Source organism: Oryzias melastigma, linkage group LG22 (assembly GCF_002922805.2).
Source record: "Oryzias melastigma strain HK-1 linkage group LG22, ASM292280v2, whole genome shotgun sequence".
NCBI classification, from domain to species: Eukaryota; Metazoa; Chordata; class Actinopteri; order Beloniformes; family Adrianichthyidae; genus Oryzias; species Oryzias melastigma.
This window is the reverse complement of record NC_050533.1, coordinates 23,130,716-23,152,594: the sequence shown is the minus strand read 5'-3', so window position 1 is coordinate 23,152,594 and position 21,879 is coordinate 23,130,716. Positions and strand designations below refer to the sequence as shown.

Here is a 21,879-nt window from a genome sequence, read left to right as displayed (position 1 = left end):
TATTATTTTGGGTCCCACACCACCAGTTCCTGGCATGTAAAGCTCAACGTCCCACATCCACACAATCACTGAGGCGGCTCAGGTTTACAAAATAAACTTTAATTCTTGTTGGATCTAAAACTCTTTTACATACTTTACTGCTGAAGAACATCCTGAGCTACACCGATCAAAACATACAATGTCTCTCAGCAACTCCTAATAAGAGCAAAAACTCAGACACTGATGCTAAATATGAAGAAAACAGGCAGCAAACGAGGGCAGTGAGAGTTCAGAGGCAGACGATGCTCGTCTTCACTGATGCTCACATGATGAGACAACCTTTCTGGGAATTTTACTGTCTGGTAAAATGACCAGAGAGTGTTTGAGCATGTTCATGATTAGGGGCGGAGCTCCAAAAGCCACGCCCCCTCAGAGGAGATTTTGGAAACATAGGCTTTAGATCAACAAGAAAAATGGCTTTCTAAGACTTTTAAGTTTGTGGATTTTGGTTAAAAACTTCATAATCATAATTAAAACACTACTGGGAATGGTTTTTTTATCAAAATATGTCATTGGGGGACTTGGTCAAAACTAGATGCCATAAGAGGTGATGCAATTGTCAACAATCCAGTGATCATCACATCAGTCGTAATGTTTTGCTTCTTGTCGTGGAGGGGGGGGGGGTGTAATGGAACTCCAGTCTGCTAGAAAGAGATGTGAAAATGTGAGACAGGAAATGCTCCTTGGCTCCTCCTTCAACCATCCGTCCTCTTTGTGGCTCTGCTGTCCTTTACGTGAACTGAGTCATGGTAGGGGGCTTAAATGACCCGCTCTGCCCCCCCTTGTGTGTTGTCGTTGGGGTGGACCAGTTTTGCTGTGATCATTTGATGGAAAAATCTAAGTCACATGACTTGTCGCATGCTTGTGCTAAACAGTCTAATAGTTTCACAGAACTTACACAACCCTTCAGAACAGAAGTCAGAAGTCTGGCTCCTCTAAATACCCAGCATGCATTGCAGACTGCACATGGGGGGAGTCAGAGTCAATGTTCATCTAACGGAGTAAAAGTTTTGTTTGAGGAAACAAATGTGTGGGTCCTGACATCTGTTTCTACGGATGCAGCCCCTTGAACGGGTTTCCTGGCAGCGTCTGGCGGACAGACACCTTTGATCCGGTGGAATCACCCAGCTTTCTCCAAACCACCTGTGAGGAGAAAAGACAGAATGACTCATCACAACCAACCTGCAATTCTACTGATGGCTTCAGGAGTCTGTGGGGATGAATGTGGACTTTAAGCAGATGAAATACAGTATGTTTTTTTATTATACCTAACACAGGGGTCAGCTTTAACAGTAAAAGAGCCATTTGGGCTCATTTTCTACTGATCAAAACCTAGAAGGAGCCGCATAGTCTTACTTAATATTACTTTAGTCTTTAATACATTTGGATTTGCATTCATGATCTCTTTTTTTAACAACAAATATGAATTACGTCTGTTTTTTGGCATGAACAAAAGCAAAAATATTAAAAGAACCTCAAAATGTGATATATTTACATATAAGTTATTTTCAAAATAAAAGACGCTCTGTGCCAAACAAGATCATCTCAATGAAGCTCTGGACAGCTAGTAGACAGCACCTCCTCACTGTACTGCTAGCATTTCTGAATGATCTCATGAACTCAGATATTATGATGTGTTTGCCTGCGTCTTTGCAGATCTGTCATGACAATTTGCGACCAGTTTATAAACATCCAAACAGGATCCAACTGGACATGTAAACAGCATTCAATGTGAATGCAGAATAACATCTTCTGCACTTTTTAAGCTGGTTAGCCTTTACACCCCTAGGAAACCCCAGACTTATGGATAAAAGACGAAGGGAAGAACGCTGAAACTCACGTTGCACATCTCCCTGACGATGGCCTTCTCCTTCTCACTGAGGTTCTCATCGCATTCCATGGAGCCCTGCCAGTCCATCTTCTCCTGCACCTCCAGCACCTGAACTTGCACAAACACACATGCATGGACACACACAAAAGAAAGGAGAACCTCATGAACCCCAGATCCAAGCTGGTCTGAAGACCAAACCAGCCGGGTCAGTTCAGTGGGTAACCACAGAGGAGAATGTGACTTCACCTTCATTGCATGAACAACTGCCTCAGGCTTCTGCCCTGGGGGGTGATAGGGCCCAGTGGGAGACAGTTTTCCACTCTGGATCCGCACGGCTTTCTGGAGGAACAGAGGAGATGTGGGGGTGGGGGCAGAAAACACAGCAGGAGTCGGCTTTAAAACAGAAAGTTATTCTCTTCAAGGTTCATACTTTTTCATACATTACTCCCCATGAGGTCCTTAAACCCCTCCTCTTATTAGGTCCTAAAGCCAAAACGCGTCCTCAACTCTCCTTAAGATATTATTAACTCTAAATCATATGAGAGACTTTAAACCTGCTTCAGCCGGAAATAAACAAATCTAGTAATATTTTGAATTTAGTTTTGAAGACTATGGGGTAAAATAACTTTAAAAAAGAAAAAAATTCATGAAGAATATTTTGTATTCACAAAGAGAAAGTCGTGTTCATAAACACAATGTTGTGCACACATTTATATTTTGAGTACAATCCCATAAAAGGCCCACTCCGATCATCTTTTGATCTGCTTTCAAACTGCAATTGTGCCGTTTTTACCCCCCCCCCAAAAAAACTGTCATTTTCTAGGACATAGTTTCTGCAGAGCGAAATTCATTAGAGATTGATTCACTTCTGAGTTGTAGGCAGAACAAACTCGGCCCAGCCTTCCCCTCCGAATAGTTGAGAGTTCTCTGTCTACACTCTCTCCTGCTAGCTTACAGCTCCTCACACCTCCAACCTAACAACAAAAACATTGCGTAATACTGGAGTTTTACAAGAGCTTGTGGCCCAACCAGGGTCTTTTTCAAACAGCATTTTTTCATCTGCTCGGGATTCATAACAATTTGAATAAAGAAATAATCAGAAAGGCTATTTTTAATCTTAATTTTCTCTACATATGTCCTTTATTAGCAGAAAAATGTCACAAGAACACACTGATAACTGACTTCTATTGGAGTGAGGTCAACACTTCTACTATAGCTGAGTGATCCTGGAAGTGGGCGGGGCCAGCTGCTAGACGCTACATAAACAAAAGCTGTAGGCTTCATTTACCCAGACTCAGCTCTAAATTCCTGAAGGTTACTCAGACGGGTCACGACCTTCACGTGGATCGTTTTGTGATGAGGAAGCCCCGCCTTTTTCAATAAAGAGTCATCCTGTTTCACCTCTCAGGGAGCAGAGGGGCTGGTCCAAAATACATTATAAGTGTAGTTGTTTACGAGACTTAGGACGAAGAATCCCGAAATGAATAATGTTCTCCTAGTGCTCCTCTGCTTGGGAAGACTATAGATCAGGGTGTTAAACTCATTTTGGTTCAGGGACCGCAATCAACCAGTCTGATCTCAAGTGACATAACAGCAAATAAACTCATGGTCGGTCAACTTGTTATCCGTAACGTTGCTTTTGTTTCTTTTTTTTCCCAGATGGAAAAAATTCCTCAACCAACCTAGTAGCTTAACCAATGATTATTACATTATTACGACCGGAGAAAGGTAGTTTGTCCTCTCTCGGTGGGTGGAGTGCTCTTTCCTCAGGTGGGGGAGTTTAAATATCTTGGGGTCTTGTTCACATATGATGGAAGATCGGAGCGTAAGATCGTCAAGTGGATTGGAGCGGCGTCCGCTATTTTGCGGTCGCTGTACCGGTCCCTTGTACTGAGAAGAGAGCTGAGCCAGAAGGCAAAGCTCTCGATTTACCGGTCAATCTTCATTCCAGTACTCGCCTATGGTCATGAGTTCTGAGTCAGGACTGAAAGAATGAGATCCCGACTACAAGCGGCTGAAATGAGTTTTCTCCGGAGGGTGACTGGGCGCTCCCTTAGAGATAGGGTGAGGATCTCAGTCACCCGGAGAGAACTCGGAGTAGAGCCGCTTCTCCTCCGCATTGAGAGGAACCAGTTGAGGTGGTTCGGGCATCTGACCCGGATGCCTCCTGGACACCTCCCTGGTGAGGTGTTCCAGACATGTCCCACTGTGCGGAGGCTCCAGGGAAGACCCAGGACACGCTGGAGAGATTACGCCACTGGGCTGGCCTGGGAACACCTCGTGGTCCCCCAGAGCAGCTGGAGGAAGTGATCGGGGAGAGGGAAGTCGGGGCATCTCTGCTTAGACTGCTGACCCCACGACCCGGTCCGGATGAGCGGAAGAAGATGGATGGATTATATTGTTTATTATGGTTATTTCTTTATCTCTTGTTATGCCAGTCTTGTGTTTCCTTTGCTCCCCCTAGTGGCCTTGCTCATTTTGGTCATTTCTTCAAAGTCCCCCATGACATTTTTTTTATATTAAAAAAACATTCCCAGTAGTGGTTTAAATAGGATTATGAAGTTTTTAACCAATATCCCACAACCTAAAGATCTTAAAAATCAAATTTTCATGTTGATCTAAATCCTCTGTTTCTAAAATCTCCTCTGAAGGGGCGTGTTTTTTTGGTGATGACCATAGACTGTATATAAAATAACTGGACAAAGCAAGCCCCCCTCCTTCCGTGTTCCATATAGGAAGTACCACTGGGTTGCAAAAAGGCCAAAGTCCCATTGACTTACATTGAGAAACAGACAGTTATTTCTCACTCATTTTATATGTCAGAATAATCATTCTTCCTCTGCTGCTTTCTGCTTAACTTCTTTTTTCTAATCCTAATTTTTTTTCAAAGATTTTTTTCCATTATCACAAGTTATTAGAGTTATAAATTGACCAATCAGATGGCTCAATAAGCGTTTGTGGGTCTGACGTCGACCGTCTGGGGGGTTTGAGTGACAGGTGACGGGTAGCCAATGGGAGCAGACTTCATCAATGGCTCCGTGAAGACCTTTTAACACCTACTTTACAATTCAACAATGTACCTACCAGTCATTGTTCTACTGTTGTTTTCCTCAGTGGAATGTACCGATGCAGCAGTTTAAAACAACAAGAGACCCATGCTCTCCACATTTTTAGATGAGGATTTACTCTGTAGAAATAGATTTCACTCTGAGGTTATGTGCTTTGGACTTTTTTCTTTGTTTAATGTTCATTTTTCACTTTTCACTCGTATTTTCAAACAGAAAAAAGATCCAGCTGTTCACTTGTTAGGATGGTTATTTATTTTAAATACCGCTGAACGCGCTTCTCACGTGCATCTGATCAGACTGTAAACCTGGCCGCGCATGTGAAGTAACGCTGTGGCTCGCGCGAGGGGGCCGCGCGCAGTTCGGGCACAGCGTCACCCAAATGCTCCTTTTATCTCGACAAAAAGGAATAAATGTAAGTAAATCCAAAAGGACCGCTGACAGAATCAACTGTTGGAATGGTTCTCCCTCGGCTTCAGCAATGACTTGTACAATTCTCTCGAGGCGACGACGATGAAGTTGGCTTCCGATTCACAGCGAGAGCGTTCCACTGTATTTTTCGAACTCAGACCACCTAAAAACAGGTCCTGTTCGGAAAATTCGGAAGCCAGCTTCACGGTCGTCTCGAGCCAGCGTTTACATCCGCGGTCCCATGGTAAAGGCGTGGAAAGAGGCAGACGGTTGCAATAATCTCACTCCTGATTGGCGACAGTACTTCCTGTAGATTCGATGACTCAGCTATGACTCAGACCAATCGCTGAGGATTGTTTGCAAATGGCGGTATCCATTTCAGGAATTGACGGGGAAAGCGGCGGCCTACTTTCGCGAGGAGAGGAAGTAATGCATTTCCAATGGGGGACCTCGGTGCTTGCTTTGTCCATTAATTTTTACAGTCTATGGTGATGACCCTCTTACCCATTTGTCATTGATTCTCAGTGGTGTTTCAAAACTTTACGGCTGTAATATACTTTCGGCCTCTGGGTGGCGGTGTTGGCACTTTCTTTGTCTGCAGCTATGGGTGAAACAACCCACAAGTGAGTCAGTTCTGGACTTTTTTTGTGTTAGAAATTCCCAAGAGCCTTCATGGTAACTTCTATGCTATTAGCATTCTTTTTTAGCTAGCCAAGATGGAGCGAGAACGACAGACGGATAATGTCAAAAGAGCAGCTCCACGTCTCTCATTAGGATCCGAGGTTGTTGTTTTCATAGAAGAAAGTTTGTTAAATTGCTCTTGTTTTCAATAAAAAAATGGCCAGTTAGGTCTTGCTGTTGAAGATTTCAAAGACAAATGTTACTTTTTATTCTTACTAATGTGTGTTACCTCAATGGATACAGAATCAAAATAAATAAACTACGCTGTATTCTTTATTTTCTCCTTTTATTTCATGACATGCAAATAATATTGTATTTGGCCCGCGGACCAGGATCCCATTTAGATTTTGGCCCTTTAAGGGAAAAAGTTATCATTCTAAGTGGATGCAGATGAATCAACAAGATTTAGTTATGTCAGACGTGCATTTGCTGCTCCCAGCACAAACTCTCATCTTTGTGTTTTCTGAGGGAAATACCAAGAATGTTCAGTTCTAGAAGCGTGGAGTGAAAGCTGGCCAAAGCACACTGAAACTTCCCTGTTGCTGTTCTATCAAACCACTTCAACTTTGAAATTCATTCTGATGTCATGATAAAATGAAACCCGAGTTGAACTTTATAGTGGAGATTCCTCTTTTCTGACTGTAACACAAACAGGCTGACGTCTGCAGCAGATGTAGCTGTAAATGGAGCGTGATGAGGAGCGGTGCTCACCTGTGACAGCAGCTGCTGGTTTTGCTCCTCCAACAACCTCACTCTGTCCTGCAGCTCTCTCATGTACACATCTGAATGAAAAGAAAACGTTCTTTCTTTACCTATGGAAGAAACAAGAAACACCGCATTGCATTTCAAGGTGGAGGTCAGCGAGATGTTATGATTAGTGGAACAAAATCTGCAAAGAAAACTTAACATAAATATACTTCTAAATATAATAAAGGGAACGCCAAAAACACATCCTAAGCCTGAGCAAATACAACATTTTAAATGGTTTATTCTTTGGTTTCATGTGCTGACAACATAACCACACAAAAATTATTAATGAAAATGCATTTATCAATCTAAGGAGGTCTGGATGTGGAACCCCTGGCAACCCCACCCCCGCTTCCCATCTTTTAATATCCCTCCCAGTAGCTTACACCTCCAATTCAACATTTCTTTTGTAACAAAAATGGCGAGCAGTATTGGAGCCATCCAGCAGTACAGCTTTGAGCCAGATTACAGCTCAGATTTTGCAGGAATCCCACCAACAACTCAGAGGTCAATTTCTAAAGAACTCCTGCCGCTCTGCAGAAACTATGTCCAAAAAAATGACAGTTTTTTTTGGCTGAAAATGACATAAAAGTAATTAAGGGCACTTTAAAGAAAACTTCCACATTTCATTTATTTGTTTATTTTTTGGTTATACGTTTGTTTTCCTCATTTTCTGGTTTATTAACCCTTTAACACCGGAGCTCCAGTGTTTGTGTTCTTTGATTTACTATAATTTTTTTAACTGTTTACACGATCAATGAACTTCCAGTGGATTCTGAAGGAGAAAAGCGGCACAAGCTCTGTATTTTTTTCTGTGAGGACAAACAGCAGATCAAAGCGGGGAGCTCAGCAATTGAAGAAGAAAAATGACAAACTGCTCTCACTGCCTCTGCAGATTTAGTACGGAGAAAACCTGAAACAGAGATTTTCACTGTCTCCCACACAGTAACAGGAATCTAAAGTCACTACTGCAGCCCTGCTGACCTTACATGTACACAAACGTGCAAATACACAGAAGGCAGGTCAATGCTGACAGAAGGAAAGCAGAGAAGCTCCTTAAATTACAGGTGCTCAGTGCGGATCCACATCTGCTTCCTGCCTGTCTGGTCTCCACGTCTCCTGAAAGAAAATCACGTGAGTCTCTTTGCTGTTTGCTTCAGCCTTGTGGGTCAGATGAGACATTCCTCACACTTCTGAGTTCCTAACTAGTGCTGCAGTTCCTCAAAAATTCCTGCTAGTTTCTAAGTCAAAACACCAGATTTGATCCCAAACACAAATATTTTTACAATCTGGAGTCTAAAAATGTTTTTAATGCATGAATAATATTGACTGTTTTATTCATGCAAATGTATGTGTACACATATGTGTATTTTGGAGGGGTTAATCTGCCTATTTATTTATTTTTAGTTCTCGAATTGGTGCTTTCTCAGAAGTGAGACTTTTTGTTAAGTGAACTAAACCAAATTCACCTGACTACTGTTGAGGTAAGTGGATTCTTAACTGGTTCTATTAATTGTTGAGGTAAATGGTCGATGCGTCCTACTTCTGGGTTCAATTTTTAAATATTACTTTGCACTTGTTAATGTAACATAAATGAACATGACTAGCTATGAATACTGAATGGGCCAACTCAGTGACCTCCTCTACATGAATAACATCAAGCTATACGCTAAGAGTACAGGTGGGTGTGATATTTGACTCCATGCTCCATGCCACCAGGACCACTGACATCACCGTGTCTTTAGGCTTGAGAAAGGCAGTTAGATAGTGACAAAAAGATGAAATGGGTCTAACTCCCAGAAGGAACAATAGCAGACATTGAGGACAGTTGCAAGTACTTTGGAAGCCCACAGGCAAATTGAAATCAAGCCACAACAGCCAAAAACCTCCAACGAGTAAGGCAAGTCCAGCTCAATGGCAAGAACAAGACCTGGACATTAAAACAGTTACGCACTGCCAGTCATCAGATACCCTGCAGGAATAATAAGAAAGCAAAGGAAGAGATACATGAAACATGAAAGCTTCTCACCGTGCATGGAGGGTTCCATCCCCAATCCAGTACTCTGAGACGGTAAGCTAGCTGTAGGGATGGAGGGTGAAAACTAGTGAGCTTCAATAAAGATTATTCATCCAAGATCCACATTACACCAAGTACAAGGCTCCAATTGATAGTGTCCTCAGTGAATGTCTCAGGCAATGGAGAACAGAGGATGTGATGCTGGAGGACAGAGTCTGATAGGAGGACAAGCACTGGACAAAGCATACATGGAGCGCCACAACCAAGTGGCTGGAATAATATACAGAAACATTTGTGCAGAATATGGACTGTAAAGTCAAAATGGAAACACCTCCGAAAGTGGTAGAGAATGAGAGCAAAGATCTTGTGGGACTTCCAGATACAGACGGACAGAATGGTCATGGAGAACCAACCAGACATTGTGGTGATGGATAAAGAACAGAGGAAAGCCGTTGTGGTGGATGTGGCAGTACCAAGCGATGGTAACATCAAGAAGAAGGAACATGAGAAACTGGAGAAATACCAGGGACTCGGAGATGAACTGGAGAAAACTATAATCTACAGATCTGTCAAAATCCCTGCTCTCTGGTAGAGGAGCCATGTCTTATTACCTGTAAATCAGGGGTCTCAAACTCAAATCAGCCGGGGGCCACTGGAGGCGGAGACTAGTTGAGGCTGGGCCGCATCAGGATTTTTACAAGAAAATCGCATAGAAAACATTCCAGTGTTCTTAAATATCTTTATTTTAACACAAAATAATGAATAAATAATGAACGACGTGTATAGATCTTTGTGTGTTGATTTATATATATAAAAAAATAAGGGTAGTTAATGTCTGTTTTTGAAATAGTTTATATTGAAGATTAAACTTAAGATATATTGCTAGGGGGTAGGATTAAAAAAAGTTTTTTAAACTTCTTCCTACTCCATTTCGGACTACATAATAGAGGTGTAATGTATTTATTTATAATTTATATAGAATTTTCTGTTGTTGTTTTCTTGTTTTTTACCATGTACATTAAAAGATGAATAAAAAAAACAAATAAATTAGTAATAAATAAATAAAATAATAATAATGACCAAACAACAGATACAGACAACTGAAGAAACCACATATTGACTGACTAGAGAAAACTAATTATTTTTGTTCAGTTTCAAATGTCTGTATTAGCAGATCCTCCTTCAGAGTGAGAGAAGCGCCGATAACGAGAAAATCTTTGAAGGATTTCATTTTATGTAGATTATTGTAGAACTCTCCTCACAATAAATAAATCTGACCTCAGTGGTGGACAAAAGTGTTGGTACCCCTCAGTTAAAGAAGGACAAACCCAGAATTCTCACTGAAATCACTTGAAACTTACAAAAGTAACAATAAATAAATAAAAATTGAAAATTAAACAATCAAAATCAGCCATCAATTTTGAATTGTTGATTAACATAATTATTTAAAAAAACAAACTAATGAAACAGGCCTGGACAAAAATGATGGTACCTCAATGAAAGATTGAAAACTATTTGACCAGAGTGACATGATTAACTCAGGTGTGTCCTTTAATTGACATCACAGGTGTTTTATTTATTGTTACTTTTGTAAGTTTTGAGTGATTTCAGTGAGAATTGTGGGTTTGTCCTTCTTTAACTGAGGGGTATGAACACTTTTGTCCACATCTATGTGTCTTCCATTCATTGGAGGTGTGGGGTGCTCGTGCGCGTGGCGGCTGCATCAGTGCGCATGGGGGTGGGGCTGCTTTCTATGGGGGTTCTATTCAAACGCGCGTAGCAGAATATCGGACTTCTATCGCGTTTGTATGGACTGGAATGCGCGCCGACACAGCCGGTGTGTGAACCTTAAGTCACAGACACGCGCACGCAGGCGCGAGCCAAGCTCAGGATCACATAATTGACAGGCGGGTGCAGCGGATCGCCGCGCGGGGCGAGCTACAGGTCTGTGGCTCGGAGCTTGAGGAGCTCTGGTTAGGAACAGTCAGCACGTCAAAAAACGTATTCCTCGACATCATATATGTCTCTCATTCATTCTGAGAGAGACATCCACAGACGGAGATGGTAGCCCCTTCGACACGCGGCGTGGCGACAGAAACACATTTTTTGACGAGCCGCGAGCAGCAAATTCCCCGCGCGGGGCACGTGACTTTGTCACACAAATCACGTTTGGTGCTTCCTGGCTCCTCCTCCGCCCAGCTGATTGGAGGAAGGAATGAATGATAGACAGAGGCACTGGACAGACCGCCGATGTCCCGCCTCCAGAGTCGTATACCTCACTGTGATTGGTTCATTCAGCTCTGCACATAACAACTGTCATTCATATCAGCCTTGCGGGCCGCACGAACAGTAATCTTTCATATGAAGACGGGGGCCGCAAATCATCATCCCGCGGGCCGCAGATGGCCCGCGGGCCGCGAGTTTGAGACCCCTGCTGTAAAGGGAGTGGACTAAATGTCCACAATATTTTAATCTACAGCAACACTTTTTGTAATCAACCATAAGTGGCTTCTGAGTTTGCTTGTACCAGTTTAGACAAGACATCTAAAAAGTCATTCTTCCTCTTAGACTGTCACAAAGGATAAAGCTATCCGTGATTTCAGGAGTCGAGCTCTGATTCCCCCTCTGGTCACCGGCGGGAGCAGTCTCCAGAGTTTTTCTAAAGCAGCACACAGCCTTGCTCTGAGCGGAGTATTGTTTTGTGCCACCTTGTCTGAATTACCGAGCGGTTCATTCTGACCCTGCTTTTCTGTTTCTGACCTTGCTTGCTGCCTGCCCTGACCCTCACCTGGACCCTGACTACTCTACTCTCTTCTTGGATGACCCCACACTTGTGATTGACCTCTGCCTATCTGACCCTGATGCGCTTTTGTGGACTTTTAGCTGTGCTTCATTCATACCTGCTACACATGGAACCAGCTGTCTGCCCGTTTGTGACACATGAAGTCTTTAAACATTGTTTCTATCTGGCACACAAGGAGGCAAGTCATATAAAGACTTCTCTAGACGCAGCCACAAAGTTGTTAAATGATCTTAAATGTCAGAGCTAGATTTGAGCTCAGATCAGGTTTATCAGACTGTGGTCATACTAAAGAAGAAAACGGCTTCTTCATCTGTCCACGACTAAACCAGCATCCTACTCAGACAAACAACAGCTACAGAGCAAAGCCTAAACCTGACTTTGACCTTTAGACTCGGTTTATTGTAAATGTTTTACATTGTAGGAAAATATTTAACTTGAATAAATATATTGAAATTCTTAAATATTTATGCAAAAAACTGAAGGAACAAAAGTGAAGTTCTGATTGCTCTTTCTGAGCCACTGAAATGCAAACAAGACGATGCAAAATCCCACACTGTCCTGCTCAGCAGACAGCTCTCGTGTTAACTCCCCTCCCCCAAAAACGCAGTTTAAGTTGCTTTTCCCTCTGAAGGGAGGGGGATGAGTTGCACAGCTTCAGTTTGATCAAACTCTCATGGAGCCTCAAACCTGGACTTTAGCTGGGATGGTTCCTGAAGAGCGCCGACCCCGCCGAGTCTCACAGAAAATGAGACAAAGAGCGTCGGGGGGATGATGGGAAGCTCTGCACAGCCAGTCTTTGAAGGCCGGCGCCCCATTGTCAGACGCACAATGCTGTCGGACAGATGGTTGGGGTGCAGAGAGCACACACATTCGCTCACCACGTTGAGAATGGGGCCAGCCAGGGGAAAGCCCCGCCCCTTTAGAAGAGTAGAGGTTCTCCTGCAAATGGATCTCTTCTGGCTTCGATGTGCATGATTTGAACTCCATGAATCAGTGAGCACAGTCCTCACTATTGACTGTATATGAGAACTGGACTGAGTGGCCCCTCCCACTTGGCATTCCAAACAGGAAGTGGCCGCAGGTTCCAAGAAGCCAAAATCCCATAGATTTTAATATAGAAATAAACAGCTATTAGTCATTATGTTTGTCAGAATAACTTGCTTTGATGCCTTTTATACATCTTCTAGATAATCTTTATTTATTAAAAAGATATTTTTATCTGAAGTGCAAGTTATTCAAGTGTCAGACTGAGCAATCAGATGCCTCGATAAATATGTGGTGCCCTCTGAACCCCATTTCATTGACAAAATTTTGTGAAGCCCACTTTCACGTGGTAGGGGTTTGCCCTTCTAGTAAACTCATTCCTGATTGGTGAGAGTGGTTACCATAGAAACGACGACTCAGACCGACTCAAACCAATCACTGACTCTGTTTCCACATGGTGGTGTAGGTATCGTGAAAAAAATGGCAACTGAAATGACTTCATTTGGTTGGAGCAGGAAGTAAACCGTTTTCTATAAATAACGTCGCACTCACTCTGTGCAGGTCTCTTATACAGTCAATGCTCCTCACCTGTGGCTTCTGAAAGCCCCGCCTTCCAATAAAGACTTTGACTCAAACCAGGATGTCCCATGTATTGCAGTTCCAAAGAACGCTAAAGGAAACTAACTGCTATGTTACAAAGTTACAAAATATTCCTCTGTACATTCCAAGTACTGAACTTTTTGGGATGTTAATACATTTATTTTCATTAACTAGAAAGGCTTTGTGAGCGCAAGGATGGCGAAGCAGCAGCTTCTTAGGATCATCTCATGCTGAAGTGTTCTTCTTTGTCTACAGGAAAACCCAGAGTCTAAAGCTTCCTTTTTTAGACAATATGTCAGAAGTTTTCTGATCTAAACACGAAAAGTCCGTAATTACTCATAATTTTACAGTCCTAAAACATGCTTCATAGGTTCACTGGTTATTCTTAATTGCCCTATGAGTGTGTTATATAGCTGTACAACAGACTGGTGACCTGTTCAGGGTGTACCACACCTTCAACTAACAGTGACTGGGATAGGCTCCAGCAACTTTGTGATCCTGAATGGAAGACAGTTTATCAGAAAGCTTTTTTTAGTTTAACCTTCAAAAGGACATTTACTGAATTCTTTGCTACTTTGATGTTTCTCTATACAGTATATCCAGGACATAACATGTTGTACATTGCGTGTGTGAGATATGTACGCTTATCTATACTGACATTCAGTGTAAAAACAGTTTTAAGTTTAGAGTGTTTGAGTTACAGTGAAGTGAATGATACATGTCACAATAATGCACTGATTTCATTTTCCATCTTAAACAAGGTATTAAGAGGATAAAGACTTTGCAAGTTGAGGTTAAACATAAAGTCTTAAAAAAATAATTTTAAAAAAGATTTTAACACACGCCACCATCTTAAGAAGAGAGCCTTTGTTGTGCGTCAAAATGATGCTTCCAGGAACCTTTTCTCCCATTTTTAACTGTTTAGTTATTTTTCCTCCTTTGAGACTTCATATTTTTTCATGTTTGTCTTCACTATTTCATTAAATAGAGACTTGCTAATTTGCATAAAGATGATTTGAAAAAAGAAAGTTATCAAGTTCTAGTTACATTTATCTGTCTTAGACTATCTGCTTCTATTTTAAACCAGTAATAAACTGTTCCAATCACAAATGTATCTTCTCACATTCAGACCTGATAACTGTCAAACCTTTGAAATAAAGACTTATCTAAAAAATGATGCAGCTGAAAGATCTAAAACAAAAACTACAGTGAGATCCATCATGATGAAGACAAAGGAGAACCTTTCAGCGACCAAAATAACTTCAAGAACACAACAAAGACTCATCCACAATGTCATCAAAAAATCAGAGGAAAATGTAGAGAACTGCAGGCCTCAAATGACTCTGAAGGTCAGAGTTCAAGGTTCAAAAGTCAGGATGAGACTTGTAGACAAAAATGGGAGACATCAGGGGAAAAGACAGTGACAGGCAAAAAGAACATCACCAAAACTTTTAAAAAAAGGAAAAAGTGCTTCTACAAACATCTGGATTTAAACTCACTCAGGCCAATGATTAAACTTATTTCAAAATCAAAGATATGACAGGTACTGCTGTTGTTTTAAGTTTGACTTCCTCTTCATGGAGATTAAACTTGACTTTCTTTCCATTTGAAGGAGCTTCACGTCAATGTCAGACATTTACACTTGTAACCTGACACAGAACCACGCTTGAACATTTTCATTTGACCCGATCGACTCACTGGAGCTGTGAGAAGGTCAGACAGGAAGCCAGCAGGCAGACAAAACCACTGCAGGTTTCACACAGTGCTGAGTATGCAGACCCAAAGCACCAACACAAGGATTTTTTTCTGCCACTTTTCTGTGCACAGGTCTTCATTACCCACTAGGCCTAATTATCCAGACTCATCTCAGCAGGTTAGTTGGTTTCCAGTCATGCTGTTCCAAACAAAGCTTGTTTAATTGTTCCTCTTCGGGTCATTTTTGTCCCCAAAGGGCCTTTATGTGTGCTGGAATGTGGGAAATCCTGAGCAGGCAGCTTTTCAGCACAGCTGATGTCCCTGTTTGTCCCAAGGGACATGTGACGGGAAGGTAAACGGGGGTGCGGGGAAACTTTCAGAGGAATGCTGGGATTCCAGCTCTTTGGCTTTTCCACACGCCTGACTTTTAGCTAGATCCTAAACCCTGCAGCTTTGTCAGGATAAGGTCTATCTCCCTGACTATGTCTTTCTGTGTAAAGCTCACACTAACACCACTTCTGTGTTCCCCTCCCAACTCAGATCTGATCGTCAGGTGCAGAGATGGGGCAGAAAAAAAATCGAAAAATTGATCAGTGATTATAAAATAATCCTAGAAAAGCTGCATTACATGTTAAATGCTTGTGTGTGTGTATTTTGCTAAATGTGGTTGCTGAAGATGCTGAAGAAATGTATTTAATTGCTGAATGATGTCGCGAACATGCAGAATATTGTGATACCAAACTTGCATAATTTGCTGAAAGTGCACAAAGAATTTGAAACATTTCATGAGAAAAAAAAAAAAATCGCAACATTGCTAAAATGTTAGCTTAATTCCAAATTAGTCCAAAAAAATCTCAGTAGATGCCAACTTAGCCAAAATGTTAACATGTTTCTAAAATATTTACTTAACTCTAAATTAGCCCAAAAAACCTCAGTAGATGCCAAACTAGCTCAAAAAAGCTAACACTTTGCTAAAACATTATTTAACTAATAAATTAGCTCTTAAAACCTACGTGGATGCCAAATTAGCAAAAAAAAGTTAACACGTTTCTATTATACTAGCTTAACTCCAAATTAGCTCTTAAGTAAATACCAAATTAGCAGAAAAAAGCTAGAACATTGCTAAAATAATAGCATAACTCCAAATTAGCCCTAAAAAGCTCAATAGATGCCAAATTAGCCCCCCCTCCAAAAAAAACTACTTAACTAAAAAAAAACAAAAAAAAAAAAAAAACGCAGTAGATGCCAAATTATTCCCAAAAGCTGCCATGTTATTAAAATACAACATGACTCCAAATTAGCCTTAAAAAGCTCAGTAGATCCCAAATTAGCCAAAACCGTTTGCATGTTTCTAAAATATTAGGCAAACTCAAAATTAGCCTTAAAATCCCCAGTAGTATTAATGTCCTTAACACTAGAATCCCTGGAACTTTCAGCTTCTGCTGCAATGCCCCCCTCCCCTTCTAAAAGCAGTGTTGTGGTGATCACCCTAAACCATCAACAATAACTTCCTGATTTCGCAATGCAGATTGTAAGGTTTAAATTTGCAGGTGAAAGAAGTATTTTTAACACAGACAAACACAATAAATGACAAACTGGTGACATGGGGGAGGAGGGGGGGTGATACATTTTTGATGCTTTTAAACCATGAACATTGTGTTTACTTTAAAATTTTATTTTTACCTCTAAACTGTTCAATGCAGGTGAAAGAAATATTTTTAACACAGACAAATGCAATTAAACCATCAACAATGACTTCCTGATTTCGCAATACAGCAGCTGCATCCAGCCACACATCAACAAGTACAATGTAAAGCGTGGATGCAGTGGTGTAAAGCACACCGTCACTGGACTCTAGAGCAGTGGAGACGTCTTCTCTGGAGGGAGGAACATAGACTGTATATAGAATAACTGGACGAAGCAAGCCCCCCTCCTTCCGTGTTCATATAGGAAGTACCACTGGGTTGCAAAAAGGCCAAAGTCCCATTGACTTACATTGGGAAACAGACAGTTATTTCTCAGTCATTTTATATCTCAGAATAATCATTCTTCCTCTGCTGCTTTCTGATTAACTTCTTTTTTTCTAATCCTAATTTTTTTAAAAGATTTTTTTCCATTATCACAAGTTATTAGAGTTATAAATTGACCAATCAGATGGCTCAATAAGCGTTTGTGGGTCTGATGTCGAACGTCTGGGGGGTTTGATTGACAGATGACGGGTAGCCAATGGGAGCAGACTTCATCAATGGGTCCGTGAAGACCTTTTAACACCTACTTTACAATTCAACAATGTACCAATCATTGTCCTACTGTTGTTTTCCTCAATGGAATGTACTGATGCAGCAGTTTAAAACAACAAGAGGAGCATGCTGTCGACATTTTTAGATGAGGATTTACTCTGTAGAAATAGATTTCACTCTGAGGTTATGTGTTTGGACTTTTTTCTTTGTTTAACGTTCGTTTTTCTTTATTTCACTGTTTTGGTTGTAGCTTATAAATTATAAGTTGCATATATGCGCATAAAATCACCAACCAAAGATTCATCTTCGCCGCACTTTTCCAGCTTCAGCCTGAATTAGACGCAGCCGTCTGAGGAGCACGAGACAAACTAGAAACCTGGTGGTGTTTTCAAACAGAAAAAAGATCCAGCTGTTCACTTGTTAGGATGGTTATTTATTTTAAATACCGCTGAACGCGCTTTTCACGTGCATCTGATCAGACTATAACCTGGCCGCGCATGTAAAGAGACGAGCTGCGACGCTCGCGCGAGGGGGACACGCGCCGGTCTGCAGCGGCGTAACCCAAATGCTCCTTTTATCTCGACAAAAAGGAATAAATGTAAGTAAATCCAAAAGGACCGCTGACAGAATCAAATGTTGGGATGGTTCTCCCTCACTGTCGAGTGATTCTTATACAGTCTATGGTTAAAGTACTGAACTTTTTGATACTAAACTTGCATAATTTGCAGAAAGTGCAAATTACCAAGCATTCACACAATTAAAATGAGATTCATAATTATTTTACATCAGATCAATGTTCTGATGTTCTGCCACTCATTTATAAAAGACGTAGGGCAGAAAATGAGTCAGCTAACCTACCATTTTATGCTGATGACATGATTGTGTATTCTTTCACAACTATAGCCAATGAAGCCACCAACAAATATACATTTATGACTGTCAATTTTCCAAATTGTATCTTTCTCTAAATGCAAGTAAAAACTAAAGTAACATCACTTTCTAATCCTAAAGACAAGCAGAAGTACATCAGCCTCAATGTTGCTCCTTCTTAATACTTAAAAATATTTAGACATGGCTCATTAAGCCTTATGACGAAGCTTTTGTTAAAAAAATGATTGCTGCAAAGTATTCTCGTGAGCCAAATGATAAGCTTTGGCATTCACACACTGGTGCAGATTTATATTATAAGGGACTCATTGAGCTGCTCCCTTCATACTTGAGTGTAAGTCTTTGCACGGCTGTCTGTTCCTAATGCTGTGGGACAAAGTAAGGAAGAGATGGCTTTGTATTGGACACCTACAGGCTGGAATTCACTGCAAAGGACATTTCACCTACCATATCTCACAACTTTCTCTTAGTTTGATGCTATTCTAAGAGACCTGAAAAAATTCATTAACATGTTATTCGTTATCTTTTTTTAAAATAATTTTAATTGTTTGAAATGTCTGGATTTGAGTTGTAGTTTGCCTCTTAGCCAGGACTCTTTGTTGTGGTGTTGCCCAAAATTTGATGGCTCAAACTTTCAAGGAAATCTGTGTTTCATTCATGGTACTCTCAACTGTGTTCTCATTTGAATATCTGCTTCTACATTTCTTGTTAAAGCTCAAGAGTTGCATTTTAATAACAAGCAGAAAAAGTTGGCAAAACTAAAGTAGCATGGGACTGTCAAACTCCTATCAGAAGGAGAACATTTACAAAATAAGTTTCCTTTTCTAATTCATGAAAACAAAGTTTAAGTTTATTTGTTTGTTTCTTGAAAGTGAAAAGAAAAATATTAGAGGTGAGGTGGAAATAGGACTGGAAGGGTTTGTTTCCATGGAAACCGCTGCTGCTGATGCAGCATTTCATATTGGTCATAGCACTAACAAACACAGACTGACTCATAAACTGACTTTTATTCGTCATGCTTCACATCCAGTCGTTGCCCCTAACCACATCACAACCCCCCAGCCCAGAATGAACCCAGAGCCTCAGGATTAGACTCCCGTGAACTTTCCTTTAGGGCAAAACTTTCCCATGATGCCTCATTATCATTACAATACATCGTCTGTTTCTGTGCTGTTGGCCGCACAAGCGGCTGCACGGGGCACAGTAGTTAGCGTACTCCCCCAGCACGAAGGCCCTGCTTGAATCCCTAGCTGGGACCTTTCTGTGTGGAGCTTGCATGTTCTCCCTGTGGACGTGTGGGTTTCCTCCAGCTTCCTCTCACAGTCCAAAAACAGGTTTTATAGGTTTCATTGGTGACTGAACTGTGAGTGTGTGTGGGAGAGAAAATGTCCCCCTGTGAAAGACTGGAAACCAGTCCAGGGTGAACCCTCCCACCCAACAATAGCTAGAACAGGCTCCATCGACCACGAAAGGGATACGGGGGATTAAAAAGATGGATGGATGGATGGATGGATGGATGGACGGACGGATGGATGGAGAGACGCATGGACGAATGTATCGATTGATGGATGCAATGACAGACGGATGGATAAATAGATGGTTGGATGGACAAACGGATGGATGGATGGAAGGATGGATAGAGAGATGGATGGATGGATGGATGGATGGATGGATGGATGGATGAAGAGACGCACAAATGAATGTATGGTTTGATGGAAGCAAGGATGGACAGATGAATGGATAGTTGGACGGACGGACGAATGGATGGAAAGATGCATGGGCGGAAGGATGAATGGATTGACGGATGGATGGATGTACGAATGGACAGACGGACGAATGGATGGATGCATGGATGTATGGATGGACGGATGGATGGATAAATGGATGGATAGGCAGATGGATGGGCACATGGACAGATAGATGGATGGATAAATGGATAGATAGACAGATGGACGAACGGATGGATGGATGAATGCACGGATAGATGGAGAGACGCACAAACGAATGTATGGATTGATGGATGCACGGACAAATGGATGGATCCATGGACGGACGGACGGAATAACGGGCACATAGACAGACGGATGGACGGATGGATGTACGAATTAAACAGACAGAGGAATGGATGGATGGATGGACGAATGGGCACATGGACAGACGGATGACGGATGGATGGATGAGCACAGTTGCAGACTGTGTCTGGGTAGGTTCTTAAGTTCATCTTCAAAATCTCCGACATGATCCAATAATGACAGACCCCGTGAAGGTGTGTCTGTAGAAGTTCAGGGTTCTGCTCTGACTTGCCCCGTAACAGGCTGGGTGGGTGGGGGTGGGGGTAAGTTTGCAGGAACTTGCTGCTCTGCATCAGACTCACCTCCAACAGAAAGGTCATCCGCGCACCACCTGCCCCCCTCGCTCGGCTTCAGCAGGTTCGGGTGGTGGTCGGGACTCCCCCCGCTCCCGGTGCTGGACGCGCTGCTCCCGTCCCCGCCGTCCCGCGGGGGCACCGCGCCGCTCAGGCTGGACTGGCTGTCGATGGAGCTCCGGGATCCGGCCCCGCCGCGCTCCTCGTCCAGCATGAGCACGATCTCCTTCAGCTCCGCGTTCTCCGCCCTCAGCGCCTCCTGGCCGGCCTCCAGCTCCGTCAGCTTCTGCTGGTACAGCCCCACGTCCCTCCACAGGACGCCGGCCGTGTAGCGGCCAAAGCGCTGCCACTCCCGGCACATCTTCCGGCCCTTCTGCCGGTCGTCGTCCAGGAAGCAGCAGAGCTCCCGCAGCTCCTGGTTGTCCTCCTGCAGCCTCTGGTTGACCTCCTTCAGGCTCCGGATCTCGTGGAGGTGGACCTGCAGGCTCCGGTTTACGTCTTTCATCAGATTGCCCTGCTCCAGCATCAGGTCCACGTTGCGGTTCTCCAGACTCCTCAGCATCTGGATCAGGTCCTCCTTCCGCCGCAGCAGCAGCTCCTCGTCCGACAGCCGGCTACCGCCCGCCGCCTCCATGTCCGCCTCCGACCGGGAAAAGTTCAGGAGAAACTCAGCAGCATTCCTGCAGATCCATCACCAGCGCCGCGCGTGCGCGAGCAGCTGCAGCGCCCGAGGGCTGTGGAGGAACGCGCGCGCACACGCACGGCTGTGATGGAGAAGAGGAAAACAGAAAACAGAGTCCTCTGCTGGCAGAAACCGGATTTTTATTTAAATTTCAGAATTATTACAGAGTAACAAAATAACAGTAAAATAATAAAAAATCAAATACTCTGAAATATTCTTGCATTTTTATTTTTATAAGTTTAAGTCAGGTCAAATATAAGGAGATCTCCTCATTAAATGCATTAGAGTTCGTTTTAAAATAAAATTGACCAACTATTAAGAAATCGTTAAAAACTCAATTAAAGAGTTAATTTCCTAAAATTACTCCAATAATTATTGTTTTCCTTTTTCCTAATTACAGTAAAAAATTTTCCCAAAAACTGTTTTAGTGAGTGCATATATAAAACAGATCATCTATTGTTTCTATATTAAAAGGGAAAACTATGTAGGGATTTTTGTGACACCGTATTGAGAGCAAAAGTAACAGTTTTGAGATTAAAATTTGTTGCAAGTTGCAAATCAAATGTAAAGTGCTGAGAAAAAAAACAATTTGCAAATAAAATATTTAATATTTGATTTCAAAAACTTTTTGAAAACAATTATATAAGAAAAATGAGAAGAACACAAAAACATCAAGAAAATGAATACTCAGCCTCTAAATCCTTTCAGTGTTTGAAAGGTGAGGGTGTCACACAAATCTGTGTTCAAACATAAAACAGAAATAAGTGACAAGAGGAAAAATACAGAAAAAACATTGCAAAATGTTCAACACAAATAGCAGAAAAAGCAACA

At 42.0% G+C, this 21,879-nt stretch overlaps 1 protein-coding gene across 4 annotated transcripts; it reads right to left on the bottom strand.

Moving 5' to 3' along the window:
• Positions 1-78: 78 nt before the first annotated feature.
• Positions 79-21,486, bottom strand: LOC112150289 (coiled-coil domain-containing protein 85C-A). 4 transcript variants are annotated; one of them, XM_024278469.2, is made up of 6 exons: positions 20,376-21,486; positions 8,804-8,854; positions 6,739-6,839; positions 2,117-2,209; positions 1,880-1,978; positions 79-1,182 (listed from the first exon to the last, which is right to left on the bottom strand). In XM_024278469.2, exons 1-6 carry the CDS (start codon positions 20,998-21,000, stop codon positions 1,090-1,092), a joined length of 1,062 nt encoding a protein of 353 aa, XP_024134237.1. In that variant the 5' UTR covers positions 21,001-21,486; the 3' UTR covers positions 79-1,089. The 4 variants fall into 4 exon arrangements, with proteins under 4 accessions (XP_024134237.1, XP_024134247.1, XP_024134254.1 ...); XM_024278479.2 differs by having other exon boundaries at positions 6,739-6,809; positions 20,376-21,122; XM_024278486.2 differs by lacking the exon at positions 8,804-8,854 and having other exon boundaries at positions 20,376-21,119.
• Positions 21,487-21,879: the final 393 nt, after the last annotated feature.